This window comes from Beauveria bassiana, assembly GCF_000280675.1.
Source record: "Beauveria bassiana ARSEF 2860 unplaced genomic scaffold BBA_S00004, whole genome shotgun sequence".
Classification (NCBI taxonomy): domain Eukaryota; kingdom Fungi; phylum Ascomycota; class Sordariomycetes; order Hypocreales; family Cordycipitaceae; genus Beauveria; species Beauveria bassiana.
In genome coordinates, this window is record NW_007930839.1 from 913,534 (window position 1) to 929,707 (window position 16,174).

The 16,174-nt window shown below is 53.3% G+C and overlaps 9 protein-coding genes across 9 annotated transcripts; 3 read left to right on the forward strand and 6 right to left on the reverse strand.

The window, feature by feature from the left end:
- Positions 1 to 315: 315 nt before the first annotated feature.
- On the reverse strand, positions 316 to 775 carry BBA_02075 (ubiquitin family protein; the record flags this gene model as incomplete). Its single annotated transcript, XM_008597172.1, has 4 exons — positions 316 to 403; positions 476 to 558; positions 639 to 693; positions 765 to 775. 4 exons carry the CDS (start codon positions 773 to 775, stop codon positions 316 to 318), a joined length of 237 nt encoding a protein of 78 aa, XP_008595394.1.
- A 555-nt stretch (positions 776 to 1,330) lies between these two features.
- On the reverse strand, positions 1,331 to 2,424 carry BBA_02076 (SPFH domain/Band 7 family protein; the record flags this gene model as incomplete). Its single annotated transcript, XM_008597173.1, has 3 exons — positions 1,331 to 1,651; positions 1,707 to 2,062; positions 2,184 to 2,424. 3 exons carry the CDS (start codon positions 2,422 to 2,424, stop codon positions 1,331 to 1,333), a joined length of 918 nt encoding a protein of 305 aa, XP_008595395.1.
- A 481-nt stretch (positions 2,425 to 2,905) lies between these two features.
- BBA_02077 (methyltransferase domain-containing protein) lies at positions 2,906 to 5,794 on the reverse strand (the record flags this gene model as incomplete). The annotated part of the gene is made up of 1 exon (XM_008597174.1): positions 2,906 to 5,794. The coding sequence occupies one exon, from the start codon at positions 5,792 to 5,794 to the stop codon at positions 2,906 to 2,908; it is 2,889 nt and encodes a 962-aa protein (XP_008595396.1).
- A 1,815-nt stretch (positions 5,795 to 7,609) lies between these two features.
- Positions 7,610 to 8,501, forward strand: BBA_02078 (density-regulated protein DRP1; the record flags this gene model as incomplete). Its single annotated transcript, XM_008597175.1, has 5 exons — positions 7,610 to 7,676; positions 7,741 to 7,760; positions 7,836 to 7,923; positions 7,983 to 8,200; positions 8,292 to 8,501. 5 exons carry the CDS (start codon positions 7,610 to 7,612, stop codon positions 8,499 to 8,501), a joined length of 603 nt encoding a protein of 200 aa, XP_008595397.1.
- Positions 8,502 to 8,743: 242 nt separating this feature from the next.
- Positions 8,744 to 9,906, reverse strand: BBA_02079 (uncharacterized protein; the record flags this gene model as incomplete). The annotated part of the gene is made up of 3 exons (XM_008597176.1): positions 8,744 to 9,359; positions 9,409 to 9,667; positions 9,720 to 9,906. The coding sequence occupies 3 exons, from the start codon at positions 9,904 to 9,906 to the stop codon at positions 8,744 to 8,746; spliced, it is 1,062 nt and encodes a 353-aa protein (XP_008595398.1).
- Positions 9,907 to 10,348: 442 nt separating this feature from the next.
- Positions 10,349 to 11,257, forward strand: BBA_02080 (26S proteasome non-ATPase regulatory subunit 4; the record flags this gene model as incomplete). Its single annotated transcript, XM_008597177.1, has 2 exons — positions 10,349 to 10,639; positions 10,694 to 11,257. 2 exons carry the CDS (start codon positions 10,349 to 10,351, stop codon positions 11,255 to 11,257), a joined length of 855 nt encoding a protein of 284 aa, XP_008595399.1.
- Positions 11,258 to 11,414: 157 nt separating this feature from the next.
- BBA_02081 (sybindin-like family protein) lies at positions 11,415 to 12,012 on the reverse strand (the record flags this gene model as incomplete). Its single annotated transcript, XM_008597178.1, has 3 exons — positions 11,415 to 11,751; positions 11,833 to 11,958; positions 11,993 to 12,012. 3 exons carry the CDS (start codon positions 12,010 to 12,012, stop codon positions 11,415 to 11,417), a joined length of 483 nt encoding a protein of 160 aa, XP_008595400.1.
- A 671-nt stretch (positions 12,013 to 12,683) lies between these two features.
- BBA_02082 (RNA polymerase Rpb4) lies at positions 12,684 to 13,339 on the forward strand (the record flags this gene model as incomplete). The annotated part of the gene is made up of 3 exons (XM_008597179.1): positions 12,684 to 12,850; positions 12,989 to 13,116; positions 13,218 to 13,339. The coding sequence occupies 3 exons, from the start codon at positions 12,684 to 12,686 to the stop codon at positions 13,337 to 13,339; spliced, it is 417 nt and encodes a 138-aa protein (XP_008595401.1).
- A 383-nt stretch (positions 13,340 to 13,722) lies between these two features.
- On the reverse strand, positions 13,723 to 15,735 carry BBA_02083 (uncharacterized protein; the record flags this gene model as incomplete). Its single annotated transcript, XM_008597180.1, has 3 exons — positions 13,723 to 14,018; positions 14,085 to 15,064; positions 15,698 to 15,735. The coding sequence occupies 3 exons, from the start codon at positions 15,733 to 15,735 to the stop codon at positions 13,723 to 13,725; spliced, it is 1,314 nt and encodes a 437-aa protein (XP_008595402.1).
- Between the last annotated feature and the right edge of the window lie 439 nt (positions 15,736 to 16,174).

Below are 16,174 nucleotides of genomic sequence, written 5' to 3' on the forward strand. Positions count from 1 at the left end.
ATATGCATATCGCCAGCAAAATGATATTTCGTTGCCTTTGATCTCTTTCACTTGATCATCTCATGGTCCTTGTCAATTCGTAATTTTTATTTCATCTTGGATATTTAAGCGCCTAGCATTGCCACTGTAGTAGAAAGTACCAAGCAACGCTATCCGGCCGCCATTGTCTTTCTGTCTTTCTTTTGGTTTATTAATCGCTAATGTCGACGATGCCCTTGTTGAGGAATGCATGATTTTTTCTTCTTTATTTGTCATCTCCCCCTCATTCGTTTCGCTCGGAAAGAGTTTGGAAGAACCAACGAAACGGCATGGCTTCTATCGGCGGCCGCCTCGGAGCGCCAGCACGAGATGCAGAGTGTCGCCGCCCTTGAGGTCGTAGTCTGCCGCGGTTTTATCGTCGGTCCTGCAGTCGATGCGTCAGCTCAAAGGAAAATCGAAGGCGCCCATGACAAGAAAGAAGAGAAAGCCCCCATACATTTGCTTGCCGCCGTAAATGAGGCGTTGCTGCACCGGCGGGATGCCTTCCTTTTCCTCGACCTTGTCCTTGATCTGCGAGACCTGTTCAACCGCCACGCCACGTGCTTGTCAGCCCATCTTGCCACGACTTATGTTTCGTAGAAAACTCAAAAGCAAAATACCTTGTAGCTCGACTCAATGTCCAGCTCAATCTCCTTGCCCGTCAGCGTTCGCACCCTGCGGCATCGCGGGTTAGCGGGGGTCGTTGTCTGGAAGCGGGCTGCGAGACGAGAGAGGGGATACCGTACTTGATCAACATAGTGAGGAGTTTTAGAGTGTGGGTATCGGAAATGAGAGATGTTGACTAGTTTTGCTCTTTCGTTCTTGTTCTTGCGCGCAAGGAGGTAATGCAAGTGTCAGGATGAGAGCAGGGTTCGCGGGCGGCGGGACCGTCATCGCTGGCTTGCTTGAAGGCGGGACAAGGCGTGGTGGGGTAGCGCAACCATAGGTAGGTTTGAGTGGGCAGTAGCTAGTTACTTGCCCGGTGCTGCCTGGGTGTGGCCATCGGTAATGATGCCAACTTTTTGCATCACCTTGAATACTAACCTATTGTCCGTTTTCTAGCAGATCATTGGGGCTGGGATCGACATCATCGTACAATGTTGACTTTACGGCAAGGTTGTGGCAAGTTGGTGGTCGAAAACGGCCTTCAAACTCGGAGGCAGGCATTAGGCTTCCTTTCCTTTCATCCATATATTGCTATAATACACTCCATACGTTTGAAGAATACAGTGGAGATTTTAGAGTGCGAGAGCTGTCCGTGGTCACCCTGGCTGTTCTGCTGGTTTCATGCGCGTGCCACTCCGTTTCGCGCCTATTTCTTCTCGTCGTTCTCAAAAACGTTGAGGCCGAGACCATCGGCGTCAAGCATCAGCCTGTTCCGGGCACCCGACTCGTGCATCTGCTGGGCAATGAGGCGCGCGTTTTCAATCTTCTTCAGGTCGAGGTAGGCCTTGCTCTTCTTGATAGCCTCACCAATCAGCTCGGCTGAGCGGGCCTCACCCTGGGCCTTGACCACCATGGCCTGCTTCTCCTGGCGGGCCTTGTCGACGACAAAGGCGGCGCGCTGGGCCTCTTGTTGGGCAACTTGCTTGGCCTCGACGGCGGCGGTGAACTCGGGCGAGAATTCAAGATGCTGGGGCGTTGTGTTAGCAGAGATTCATGTCCTCCGGACGAGGGGAAGCACGTACAGTTAAAGAAACGTCATCAAGTAGAATGTTGAAGCGGGCTGCGCGGCGCGATAGGTTCTCGCGCACAAGACGCGCCACCATCTCACGCTGGGTGATGAGCTGGCTGGCGTTGAACTGGGCCACGACGCTCTTGAGCACCTCGTTGACAATTGAGGGCAGCACGCGCTCGTCGTAGTCGGTGCCGAGCGTGCGGTAGATTTGTGGCAGCGCCTCGACCTGCGGGCGCGAGAGCACACGGCAGGTAATATTGACCATTTGCAGGTCCTTAGTACCCGTCAGCGAAGCGACGTTGCGCGGCTTCGCTCGCACGTCGTAGACGATAGGCATCTCGAACCAGGGGATATTAATGTGTGTTCCTAGCCACGTTTGTCAGCACTGCCTTCCATTGACTGTCCAACTATTGAGCCCCCAAAGGCTTCGACCAAAACTTCGCAAACCCCCGTCTTCCAATTGGGTGCTGCTGCTGCCGCTGCTCACCTTCACTGTAAATCTCCTTGCTCACGCCAGACAGTCTCTTGTACTTGATGGCGCGGTGACCGCCGTCGACATTGAAAAGCGCGTTGGACAGCACCATGGCGCCGCCAATCAGCAGAGCGCCGCCAAAGAGCGCTGGACCGCCGCCGCGCGGCATCTGAGGGCCTCGTCCGCCCGCTCCGCCCGACGCCTGCTGCATCTGACGCAGGCGGCGCATGGCCTCTTCCTGCCAGTTGTTGGACATGATTATGCGGAATGTATCGGTTCGGCCGGGGGTATCACACGGGGTTGTGAGAGATGATGTCCGAGTGGCGCGATCTGATGCCCGGTCCCCTGCGTTGCTTGTCGATGGAGATGGGATGGGATGAGGTCGTGGAGTTTGGAATGGAGGCGAGCTTGACGGCTTGGAGCTTGAACGGCCTGAGGCTGGTAATGGGAGGGAAAATGGGGCCAAAAAATTGGCTGTATCTGGTTGGCTTGCCACGGGGGGTAGGCTAACCGCATTGGGTGCTCTGTGATGGCTTCAAACGAACAAACAAAATTAAATGCTTTTTTGTATGAATGAAGATATTATTTCCTAGTAAATTCTCTGTTTATATATCGAGCGAATTATTTTCCAAATACGATGTCAGCCATGCTGCTAGTCTTCTAGAATGGCTCCGTGTAGCACAACACCTTGCTTTACCTATGTACAATCTCAAAATCAAAATAGATGCCAAATTTGCTTATCCACAGAATCCAATCGCAATTGACGCGGAATCGACAAAAGGCTTTCGTGTGTATCCGTTAAGCATCCTGAACCCGGCCCGACAACCCCGACCTTCTTCCATAACACCGTGAACTCCCTCTAGACACTTGGCCGCCTCTCTTATCGTCTCTCCCGTCGTCACCGTATCGGCCAGACGCAATTCTCCTGCAACCTTTTCCATCTCGCATCGTAGTAGCCATCGCTCCCAGCTCCACCCTCCAACAATGCTGCAGACACCTGCAATGCTACCGGCGCTGCCCATGGTCATGGCCTCCATCTGACGAACCTGAGCCGCCTCATCTCGTGTTCCAGCTAGACCGGGCGCAGCGGGCAACTTGTAAAAGTTGCGCTGGGCTCCCATAGGCAGGCAGACCCAGGCACGGCGCGTGTCGGTGAAGCCAGCGTGCGCAAGTCTTCTCAGCCAAAGCTTGGAGGGGCTGGGGTCGTAGCCAAGGGTCTTAAGGGAGAAGCCAAACTCGACGCTCTTTGCCAGGCCCTGAGGACCAGCGTTCATTATGTCAGAGTCGAGAATGGAAAACTCGAGGTAGCCGCCAGGTTTCAGGACACGCATGCATTCGCGTATGCACGTCTCCCATTCGTCTTCGCCATTTTCGCCGACAAACTTGAGGATGCTGTGAAGCTCGCGGGCGGAGATGAGATCAAAGTGGTTGTCAGAGAAGGGTAGACGGCCGAACTTTTTAACAGCAACTTGACGATGGTTGGGTGGTCCGCGAATGTTGGCGTTGGACAGTTGGCGAATAGCCTTTGTCGTAACCGTGTAAATCTTGGTATTGGGGTACTGAAGAGCACAGTGCCAAGCCCAGTCTCCAGTAGCCTGGCCGCCGAGGTCAAGTATGCGAGCCCTGTCGCGCGTCGTGCCATCTTTGCTCATAGTTGCCATGGAGATCCTGGCCAGCCTCTTGGTGATGGGAGCGCGAATCAACTTTCCGCCATTGAGAAACTTGAGAGCGGCGACATGCCATGATGGCATGGCAATCTGATTCATCGCTTCCAGCTCCTTTTCCCTGCGTAACTTTTCAGGGTCGTCTGTCAAGTTGAGATCACCGCGTACAACGTTGGCGCTGAGACGCTTCTTGGCCGACTGGGGGACAACGCTCAACTGGTACTTGCCAAGAAGCTGATTAAAGTGAGTCTCGCGGAGACCAACACGCTGGCTTTGCAGAGCTTCGAAGCGTGGGAGCTGGTGGATGAAAACGTCTGAGCGTTGTGTGCGCACGATATAGTCTTGAAATGCACGGTAGTATGCTGATTCTTGGCGAAGAAGCGTGGAAGGCAGCCGCTTGGGTTGAGCTGTCGGCAGGATGTGAGAAAAGCGCACGACTTTCTTCTGCGACTCTGAAGCCAGATTTTCCTGATCCGTTGGATCCTCCTTGTCGACATCTTCTGCAATGGTCTGAAGAGCTCCATTGTCAATCTCATCCACACCTTTGAGATATGATCGCTGGGCCAAGAGCCAGAGTTCGGTGCGGTCAAAGTTAGAAAGGGCAGCTTTTTGTTGTTTTCGGGCGTAGCCAGCATCATAGTCGACCACAATCTCGGTGGGAATCTCTTCGACATCAGGGGACGGCGGGGCTACATCAACCTTGTTAAACTCGGATGCCTTTGGTGTTGGCAGGATTGGGCGAGCAGTAGGCATGTCATCCTCTACCTCATCATCGTCCTCATGGATCTCGATAACTTGCTCCACAGGCTCGGAAGAAAGTCCAGAAATGCGATAGAAGCCCTCTACTGAGTCGGGGCGGCTGGGTACGGGTGGAATGTCCGAATCAGTGTTCCATGGGCAGCGATAAAATTGCTCTGCAGTGGTAGATGTAGGCGGGGGCATGCCTCCCGGAGATTGACTTGGTAGATGCCATGTATTTCGGGCTCCGGGGGACAGGCCGGAGAAGAAACCACCAGGAGAGGGAATATCCAGTCTGCTGAGCTCCAGCAGGGATTGGCGGGTTGCATTCGAAGTTCTGGGGCGAGGTTGCAAGAGATCTGTCATCACGCGCAATGGCAGATGTTGCATTTCCATATTGGATCGCATCTCCATCTGTGTAACCTCCAAGGGCTGCGAGGCTTCATCCTCGGACTCTCCATCGTTGGAAGCCAATGTATGCAGAGTAGCAAGTGCACCAGGCTGAAGTCGCACTCCCGTCCACTTCTCTTCCTGAGAAACCTCTTCATGACCAATCACAGGTGTAGGCGGAGAACTCATCGCTGCCAGCTGCTCAGAGGTCAAGCTGCCGTCGAGTGAGGGTGGCGCGGATGGGACATGGAGAGCCTGCTGTTGTCCCATGAAGCTGATCTGAGCCGGCGACATGGGTAGTTGTGCCGACGGTGTCAGCGGGACTGGCGACGCCAATTTCTTGAGGTCATCAACAGCAGACCACTCCTCAAGATGATTCGAGGGAATGACCAGGCGTCCCAGGAATTTGGACGTCTCTTCGGCCGACTGCTGACCCTTCTTAAGAGACATGCTTCGGCGCAAGCCTCGTGGCAGGTCATCTTCCTCGTCTGACACGTCATAAATATCCTCAAACTCGGTATTGTCTGTCGCGACACTAACACGGTTCCACGGATTCGACGACGTCATCGGAGAGCTGTCGGCAGAAACTGTGGAAGGAGACGATGGAAGAATTGGAGCAGAGAGAAAGTTCACGCCGCGAGGAGTCGGGAAATGATCACTCATGGGTGAGAACCAGGCGTGAGCCTTGATTTGAGGATTTTGACAAGGCATATCGATCTGACCGTCGTCACTGTCCTCCTCTAAAATAGGATTAAGTTGCCTCTTCTGCCTTCGACCCAGCGAAGGCTCAGCGGGCTGAAAGCTGCTTGGCGGTGCACGAAGTATTTGGGCCATACTGAAAGTGTACTATGCTATACCCGATAGCGGACACTGGTGATCCTGTCACGTAGCACCAAGGTAGACAAATAGTAAAAATGTATCGCGAAAGAGTGATCTGGCGACCGGCGCCAGGTAGGATGAAAAGAAAGGCAGGCTGCTTCGATCAACGAAGCATACAGACGGCAAGCAACACAAAGGAAAGGAAAACAAATAAGGTGTATTAAACAGAGAGTGAAGAAGCGAAGATGCAAGACCAGAGGCGGCCATCCTGGCCTGGGTGGCTGTCCGACTTAAGCACTTGCACAACCAAGTTAGGCGCCGACGGTGCCAAGCACAGTGAACATCATGTACGGTGGCATGCATCATGGGGTCAGTTGCATGCTCCAACTATGGGGAACTATACGACCACGGCAACGTCAGCGCAGGCACAAATTTTAGTGCGTACCGGAGCAAAAGAGCGTCAAGACCTGCCCGTGGCAGATGGGATGGAGAGGCTCGCTGCTGGGGCTCAGCCTCAGTCGGCTGTCGGGGAGCCAATCGACGGGCGTGTCGAAGCGCCTGACTCTCATGAAATCATGAGGGTGTGATGCCGACGAACTGGGCTCGACGCCAGGGTTGTAAATTGTGGGTGATGTGGCTGCCAGGATATTGGAAGCTCATGCAAGTGTGTGGCCAATGAGTGCTGTTGTGAGGAGCTCGGCGCTTAATTTTCTGTCGTGATGCCTGGCCATAGGGCGGGGCCTGTTGACAGTGAAGCATGCCCTAGTCGGACGATGAGTCGAATTTGAACCAAAAAGGTTGAACAGGTGGCCGTAAAGGGAATCACGAAGACGGAAATTGTCGATGAACCCGTCGCACAATGCGGCTTCTTGCTTTGCCGCCCGTCCGTAGCTTGGGGGCTAGTCAACCTGCCGTCACCGGCTGATCGCCAGCCAACTCTTTAAATTGACGAGTCGTCGGTATATTGATGAGAAATCATAAACATCATGAGATATCAAATATATGAGAGTAATATGCAGACTGTCGCAGATGCGAAGGATGTTGTGCTAATCATCCGTTTGCTTGCAAGAGGCGAGTTGCGAAGATGGGGAGAGAGGGTACATGAGTATGTACTTAGGTAGCTAAGGTATATCATCGGTGTAGTAACACGATACGACCGGGAAAATTGGGCAGGTGGCCAGATCTCAAGGCGCTCGAGGGAAATAAAAAGAAAGCTACAATAAATAGTTACTACAATAAATCTAGACTGGCAGCTGAAGTAGGCCTCTGATATTGGAAGGACGATAGCAGCCAGCGACCTAAGCGTCATCAGGCGTACGACCTGGGCCAACCGATGCAATGTTAGCTTGGCGATGTTTCGATCCTGACTTGCCTGAGGCAGCTCCAAATACCGATCTCTATTCTTCCAATCACAAATAGGATCGTCAAGGTATCGGACTTTATATTAGTAATATAACTTCGATGCTGTGCTCGTTTTCATCTGCCGCTCGGTGGCCAGCGAAATGGCGAGAGTCCCCAGTAGTTGCGAGGTAAGATAGATGTAGCTTCAGATATGGCAAAGCCTGCCTGCACAGCCTCTCACCATGTTGATCGAAACTAAGCGCAATGACCGTAAAAACCAATGTGTAGATAATTGTGATATCCAATTTTGCCCGTAAATCAATATGGAGTATCGGGTCGGTCTTTGAGATTTCGGCGTTATACTCTCAAAGCCGCCCCACGTCAACAGCTGCCCCTCCAAACCTGATTTTACCCCGCGATGGATGTCTTCGACGCGAACAAAACATACAACAACGACTAGCATACGCAAAACCCTGCCATACCGACACAATGGCAGACACAGAGCAAGGAGATGTCTCTGTTGAGCCCCAAGCACGAATTGTCACATACTGTGGAGGTACGTGGCCCAAGAGCGCTCTTCCAAACAAGTCACGCCCATAAATCTAACCCGTCTTGCACAGTCTGCACTCTGCCACCTGAAGTGCGTGCCGTTGCTCAGAGTTGAACCGATCGATACAGAAGATGAATCCGGTACGCTGACGATACAAAATTGTAGTACTGTGAATATGGCGGCACGGTAAAGAAGTGCCAAGATTGGCTGCAGAGCAACCAAAAGGAGATGTACAGCAGGATATGGTCAGCAGGTTCGTCGCGAACCCCCCTTGAGTCTACAAGCTCTGCCAAGCTGCTCACACACAAACAGAGGCGTTAGAGGCCGCCACGGCGTCTTTGTCAGTCGAGGCCCAGAAGCGCGCCGCCAAAGACGCCCAGAAGAAGACGGCCAAGGCCGAAGCCGCCGAGGCCAAGCAGGCCGACAAGCTCGCCAAGAGCGTCATCACCATCAAACGCATCGAGCGCAACAAGCGCAAGTTTGTCACAGCCGTCATTGGCCTCGAGACATTTGGCCTGGACCTGAAAAAGGTATGTAGCGGTTTCGAGCCGCGAAGCGCCGCCCTTGGGCGCTTTCTTGCAAGACTTGGGCTGATGAGTGACCGCTTCCCTCCCCGCGTAGTGCGCCAAGGACTTTGGCAAAAAGTTTGCCACCGGCTCGTCCGTCACAAAGGTCCCTAGCGGTGGCGAGGAAATTGTCGTGCAGGGCGACGTAAGTGACGAGCTGGAGGAGTTTATACTGGAAAAGTACAAGGAAATACCCGAGGACAATATCGAGCTGGTGGACGACAAGAAAAAGAAGAAGGCGGCGGCGGCGGCGGCTGCCAGTTAAAAGCCTACATTACGCATGAATCATGTGTTAGGATTTGAGAGCAAAGCATAATCATTTCCATTTGCTATGATACCAATTCGAATGCTGCAAGCTGGATGTGTTTCCCGAGTAAAGGGGGTCTTCCTTGCATAAAACGCCGTGTCATGCCCCAAAGAACAACGAACTGTTAAAACAAAAACGCCAATTCAAGCTCTTTCCCATATAACATTCGTACCAAAAAGCTCGTACCTGTACTCCATCCCTCAAGTGCGCTTGCGGAGAACTCTTCCGGAGCTGCTCGTCGTGGGAGCTGTAGCTCTGCTGTTGGCCACACCTTTGCGGATGCTGCCCATGACTGACTTCTTCGTAGATGCCGTGCTGGCCTTGGATGCAACCGGCTTGCGTACCACGGTACCATTGCTTGCCTCGCTTGTCTCACTGTGAGCGCTGACTCGGCGTCCAGTGCGTGTTGCCGGACGAGCGGGCTGCTGCTTCGGTGGAGCAGCTTTTCGTGTCTTTGCTGCGCTGGCGGGACGTGCGGCGGCGCCCCTCGAGCTGGCAGTGGTGGATGATGTAGTAGTGACTTTTCTGGTGCTTGCAGCGCGTGCGGCCTTGGCCCTTTCCACCATATTGGACAGCATAGTCGTAGCCGAAACGGCAGAGCGCACACCGCCGGCCTTTAGGGGCGATCCGGGTCTGCTGATGTATGATCTGGTAGGAGACATGGGTATCTCGCGGTTGGCGAGTCTCGAGTTGGATGATGCCGGTGATAGAATTTGCGTCGGCCGAACCGGGTTGTCTTGCATGGCAGCGCGAACGCGCTTCTTCATTGTTTCGCCATCAACTTCGTTTTCCTTGTCTCCGCCACAAATCTCGGTGCTGCACCAATTAGCATGTATTGAGTAGGAAGGTACAGCAAAAAACGTACCTGACACGCTTGTTGCTGCGAGCGGTATTCGGGCGCGAGCTTTGTTTCTGGGCTGTAGTTCGTGACAGTGGACCATCCTTGGCCGGCACAGGAGGTCGCAAAGCCGCTTGCTCCTGATGTAGATACTTGAGAAATAAGTCACCCATTTTCATCTTCCGTAGCGCAGTAGGAATTCTGTTGACGCGGATTTCTATTCGCGATCGGAGGCCCTGGGCTTGAAGGTGATATTGGGCACGAAGTCGTCTAGCTCTCTCGGTGACTACATGATTAATTAGTTCGGTCATAATTGTTATTACCCTAATAGTACATACTCTCCAGTTGCAGATTGCCAATCAAAGTACTCTTCTGGTGCAGTGTAATGCCGGCCCTTCTCTTCTTGATAGGACTGCGCTCGGTGGGTGTGGTCGGCTCTTCCTTGACGGGCACCTTGATGCCGCGCTGCCTAGTCGAGGCAGTTGACTGGTCAGAAACGCGCTTCTTTGATCTTGCGGGAGCCATTGCTGATAATAAAAGCTCTTGTCGTCTTGTTGTGGCTACAAATTTGAAAATGCAATGCAGTTTGTGTGGTCGCTGGAAGCTGGTTGCCAGTCGCGCGCTATGAGTGGCTACTGGTGCTCAAGTAAACAAACGGCCAGCTTTGGCGGATTATGTCAGCTTGCGGAGCTCTAAAGTGGTGGCGGCCGGCCAAAGTAGAGGTACCTAGAAAAGCGCCAAAGTCCCGCGGATTTGTTTGCATGCCGGGTACCAGCTACCAGTCTCCAGTCAAGCTCCAGGCTGACCATCACTGACGACTTGCTGCAACTGGCATTGCTTCCTCGACAACCCACTCCCATCGGCGCCATCAACTCGCAACCTCCGCCAATTCAACTGCCAACATCACACAGGTACGGAAGTCGAAGTAGGGAAGCGAAGCTATAGTCATCACAGAACCGCCGTCAAAATGGTTCTCGAGGCGGTCATGGTTGTCGTTGACAACAGCGAGAGCAGCCGAAACGGAGACTACCAGCCCACGCGTTTCGACTCACAAGTAGACGCCGTCAATGTCTTGTTCCAGAGCATCACGCAGGGCAACCCCGAGTCCTCTGTTGGCCTCATGAGCATGGGAGGCAAAGGGCCCGAGGTTCTCGTCACTCTGACAACGGAGCAAGGCAAGATCCTCGAGGGTCTGCATCGTACAAAGAAGAAGATTGGTGGCTCATCGCATCTCAAGACGGGCATCCAAGTAGCTACGGTATGTAGTTTTTGTATAACTGAATGCTGTTGTAGCTGTGCTGACTCTTTCCAGCTCGCTCTCAAGCACCGACAAAACCGTTCGCAACGCCAGCGCATAATAGTCTTTATCTGCTCACCGATTGAAGAGAGCGACAAGGAACTCAAGTTGTTGGCTAAAAAGATGAAGAAGGGCAATATTTCCGTCGACTTTATTCTGTTTGGCGATCTCGACGACGACGACACAAAGACAAAGCTTGAAAACTTCAATGAAGAGGTCAAAGGCAGCGAGGGCTCCCACTTTGTCATCATCCCACCCAGCAGCAAGCTGCTTAGCGACCAACTCGTATCCAGCCCTATCCTTCTGGGTGAGAACGCGTCCAGCGGCGGTGGCGGCGGTGGCGGCATGGGCAGCGGCAACGACGAGTTCGAGTTTGGCTTCGACCCTGCGCTAGAGCCCGAGCTGGCGCTTGCCCTGCGCATGAGCATGGAAGAAGAAAAGGCGCGACAAGAAAAGCGTGCGCGCGAGGAGCAAGAAGCCGCCACCAAAGCATCGCTCGAGGGTGTCGCAGAGGAAGGTGAGGGTAGCGGAAGCAAGAAGGACAAGAAGGATGACGGCGACAAGATGGATACGTCCTGAACGCTATGCGGCGCAGGCGCTGTACATTAGACCGGAGCTACAGAGGAGTTTTGAACAAACAAAAACACCATTAGAAGCGTCATGCTATGGAAGACTTGTGCACTCGTCCAGCGTTGTTCCAAATCGTAATATTCATGTCCCTAGCTTGCGCCGTGATTCAACGGTTGTTGATCTCTCTAATATATGATAACAGCTTGCGGTCAAACATGTCACACCGCACAGGCATCTCCAGCGAGTAGAACGGATTCTTCATGACATAGTCCGCGTAGAGATCATATATCCTCCTAATAGTAACGTCCACATTGGCCTGCGTCGTGTCTGTGAAGAGCAGAAACTTGGTCCCCGTCATGGTATTGAAGCACTGCATGCGAAAGTTTTCCGTCTCGAGCAATTCGAGCCCAGACGACGGCTCCGGCCTGCTCGGGATACCGCCTGGTGCGGTAGGCGGCGCTACAGGCCGTAAAGGGTTGAGTCTGGCTGTGATGGCGTGGACACTGAAGGCGGGAGGGGGAAGATGGGTTTATTGTCAGCTGCGGGTTGCTGGTGGCCCGTGGAGCAGCCGAGAGACTACTTACCCGTGAAAGGTGCCCGCGAGGACGAGGTAGTCATTTGTGCTGATGGATTGCAGGCCCGCTTCGTGGAAGACCTTGTTGTAGATTAAGCCACCGGCCTTGTTGATGATGATGAGCGCAAACACAGTCCTGCAGCGGTTAGCGACCACGAAGTCCCGTAAACCTCTTGAGAGTATCATACATCTTTCTAGTGGTAGTATGTCTTCTTTTCTCAATCACTGCGCTGGTTCCCACGTTGCCCACAGCTCCAACGAAGCTGTGAGTTGAGGCTGGCTCCTCCGACTAGGTATGCCGACCACGACGGCAACCCCGCCAAGGATACACGGCGCGATAGTTTGTATGAGAATTTATCTTTGGAGTTTACCAATTGCACTGATTTTTGCAAACATGGGCTTTCGTTGTAAATTTAGGCTTCAAGAGAATATATGAAATGATGAGTAGGGGGAACACCAATGTCGGCTGCCACGCCGCTCTGGTCAAGCCGCTTCGGCGCCTAGCCCCACTAAAACCCATCTTGAACTCGAACCTCGCTGGGCGCTGAGCAATCCAAACCAAAAGCGTTGCAGTGGTACACTTCATCTCTTTTGCAGCCTTTTTCTCCTTCTCCTCCACGCAAGCTCTTGCGCCTCTCCACCACGGCGCAGTCTTAATATCCAAACATCCTCAGTATATATCCAATCGAGGCGACGAATCTCTACTGCTGCGACTTATTTTTCTTTTTCCTCTTTTCTCCTTTGCGCGCGCGCGTGTGACCGAACCCCCTCCCGTTCCCGGCAACCTTCTCGAAAATCCCACGAAATTCTGCTACGCCCGCTCTCCTCCCCCCCCTTCCCTTCTCCGCCATGTCGAACAAAATGTCACGGCCCAAGCCGCCGCCTCCTGGCAACGAAGAGGCCTCGGCGACGCTGAACCTCGGCGAGTTTAACAACGTTGACACCTTGACGCTGTCGGAAGCCTCGCTCGTTCTAAACGCGCTGGTCGCGAAGCGGCGCAACGACCGCAAAAACGTCAACGAGACCGAGTACGCGCTGTCATTCTCACGTTCTGTCTTTCCCTTTTCTTTTGCTAAAAAGGGAAGGGAAATGGCGGAAGCGTGTGTGTGTTGTGTGTGAGACGGGATAAAAAGGGACATTGCTAATTGAACGTTGCTGTGATGCAGGATGCTGAACCAGACCCTCAGCTACCTCGACCACTTTGCGCGGTTCACGCAAAAAGAAAACGTAGAGGCCGTGGAGCGGCTGCTCAGCACGCACAAGGACCTGGCCAAGTTTGAGCGCGCCCAGCTGGGTACGGAGCTTGCCCTTCCGTCCCCCCAAAAGGGGAACGCCTATTCTCCATTGCAATCGCTTTCCGCTTGTTCATTGACGTCTGACTGGAGAGTGTTTTAGGATCGCTGTGCTGCGAAACCGCCGACGAGGCCAAGACGCTGATCCCCTCGCTCGCCGACAAGATTTCCGACGAGGACCTAAAGGAGCTACTCGAGGAAATTTCCAAGCTGCAAAACCGGTAAGCGCACATGGGTGCTTGTGCGACGGTTACGCAATCGCAGAGCGGAAATTCCACTGCAGATACGCGATGAGATCGTCACAGGGGTTGTGGTTGTCGACTGCACGCTGGAGGTACAGCGTTTTTTCACTTTCCTTGTTTCATTTGTTTTCACATCTCTGGCGCAAACTGGTAAAATCGATTCCAAAACAACGGCGTTTTTCTTCCACGGCAGGGGAAGAGGTACGGGACTATCTGTAACTCTAGACTGTTTTCAATTTTTTCTTTCGCAGTTGGGATTGGAGACAAACAGAAGAGAATGTCTCACGTTCTTGATATAACAAAAGACAAAATATAGAATGATTCCGCTCGCAACCCCGGCTACACCATCTGGGCTTCGGCCCGTCACTACAATCTGTTCAGGGAATTTCTTGCCAGCGCCTTATACTGGTTCCATTGGTTGATGTAGGTTGGCCGTCCATTATCCTGGGGCAAGTGGTTAAGCGTGGCTCGCGGATCAGAGCTAGGGCGGTGCTTAACCGCCCCTACTGATCGCGTGTCTTGTCTCTGCATCTCCACGGCGCCGCCATCAGCGGTCGTCATGGCCGTGCCCGGAAGTTCCACAACTTGAATCTCTCGGCCATCCATCTCGAATGTGTCGGGAGGCAGTGGAGGCTTTGTCCCGGTTGGTTGATCAGCCCGCCCTGGCACAACCATGTTAACTCTATCATTGACAGGACGGCATAATCTTGATCTTATAGTATACGTACCTCCGAATGGTGCAAAGGGATCATAGCCGTATCCTCGTCCTGTGGCTTCATGCGGCGTAGGGTGCCTCGGCAGCGAGGCAGACGTGGGCCGTCGGCCAAAGATGCTGTCATGCAGCCTCGACTTATCCACAAACATGGGCTCGCTCCCGTCTTCTGCTTCCTCCGCCGCGCGATTGCGGCGGCTCCTCCACAGCCAAAGCAAGACGGCTACCAGAGCAGCAGCAAACGCACCGCCCACAGCGATACCGACAACAGCGCCCGTGTTGACGGCGCCGGCTGGTTGCTGTGGATTTGAAGTTGATGTTGGTGTGTTTGTAGGAGGTGGCGTCCCAAAGATGGAAGAAACGTCAGGTACTTGGGCCACGTCGGTGGTGGATGGTGCTGCAGAGTCCATGGCCGTGGTTGTGGGCAGTTCCTGGGTTATAGTGGTATGCCTTGTCACTGTGACGGTGGAATCATTGGGAATTGTGTGTGTAACACCGGAGGCTCGCATTGTAGACGCTGTGCTGGAAGGAGGAGATGAGGTGGAAGATGACGAAGTAGAAGACGAAGAGGGTGATGAGGGTGATGAGAACGGCGAGCGAGTCGACGATGTGGACGTGCTCGGTTGCGATGGCTCTGTGCTTGTGTCCTCGTCGATGGGTTGGACAGTGATCCGCCCAGTAGTATCTAACGACATGATTGTTTTCGACGCAAATGACGACGAAGTTTCTGTTGCTGAAGATGAAATTCTTGTTGAAAATGCCGTTGCAGAGCCTATCTTCCTCCGTTTGAGGCAGGTTTCGAGGCGGCAAGGATCGATGCTGCAGCAGGTGATGGTGCCGTCGGAGGAGTTGTACCACTTCATGGGATAGACACATGAGCCATTCTGATTTCGTGCCTCCACCTCTTTCATGACTTTCCCTGAAACGAGCATGGCTAGAAGGGGGCTGGCTTGCTGTCGGACCGTGTTGCACGAAAACGCACAAAGTGAGCCAGAGCTGAGATCGTGTTAGTTGGTTGTGGAGCACAGAGAGATAGGTTCAGCTTGGCCTCTTCTTTTTTCACATGCTGAACTTTGTGGTAGTATTATGACCGAGATCGAATTGTTGCTGTATCTAAAAGAAAAGAAAGGGGAGAGAGGAAAGCAGGCCGAGCCGAAAGCAGGGCATCAGAGGAGTAAAATATCCAACTTTGCATCATAAATAAGCGCTCGCCCGACAACTTTGGTACTGATGTCCGTGGTCAAATGCCCAACACCCAATACGCAAGTAGAGTGGCAATCTCTACTTGTCAGCTTATACATTTCCTCGATCCATCTCTAGTCCTGCCCCAATAGGCGCGGCGCCGTGCCTTGGGGACTGCCACATGGAACGGGTCGCACAGGTCTGGGAATAACAACATAACATGCGCATGGCCGCTCTCCACCATCCCATGCAGAGCAGCGCGCAAGGGAAATAGACCGGCGGATTCCTCTCGGAACTGCCGCGCTGCCTACGCGCCGTTTCGAAACTACCTATGCAGTGCAGAGTCATAGAGGGGGTAAGAGTACGAGAAGTGAGGACGGAGAAATAAACGGCTTACGATGTGGGCTTCTATTTCGGCGGCAAGTGACAGACTAGGTACCTACTTACCCGGCGCTCTTGCTCGTAACAAACAGTTCACCAGTCATCGTGGTCCATAGGTGGAAGCTATGGGCGGTTACAGCATGCACGCTGCTACACCGGTAGCCGTGTTGCATGGCAGCAATCAATCGCAGCAGAGGTGGCTTGCATTAGTCGGCGGCACAGCCCGCCCGTCCATGCTTTTCGGCCCCCAAAAATGAACAGCAAAGTATGGTTTGCCGACCAAAAGGAAACAGCGACGACAGCCTCTCGGTCTACACCATGTTATTGCATCTTGAGCAGCGGCGTAAAAGACAAAGGCGGCCAAATGGTGTACCCAGAGTTTGTCAGCACCGATCAGAGAGGGTGGTCAGCCATCAACCGCCCATGCTGTGTAGCCCACTCGCACTTGTGCAGCAGCAAATAAAGCGAGACATCAATGCAACTGCGTTTGTACTGAACAAGGTTTGTACTGAACAAGGCAGATGTAAACAAAACTTCATGTCG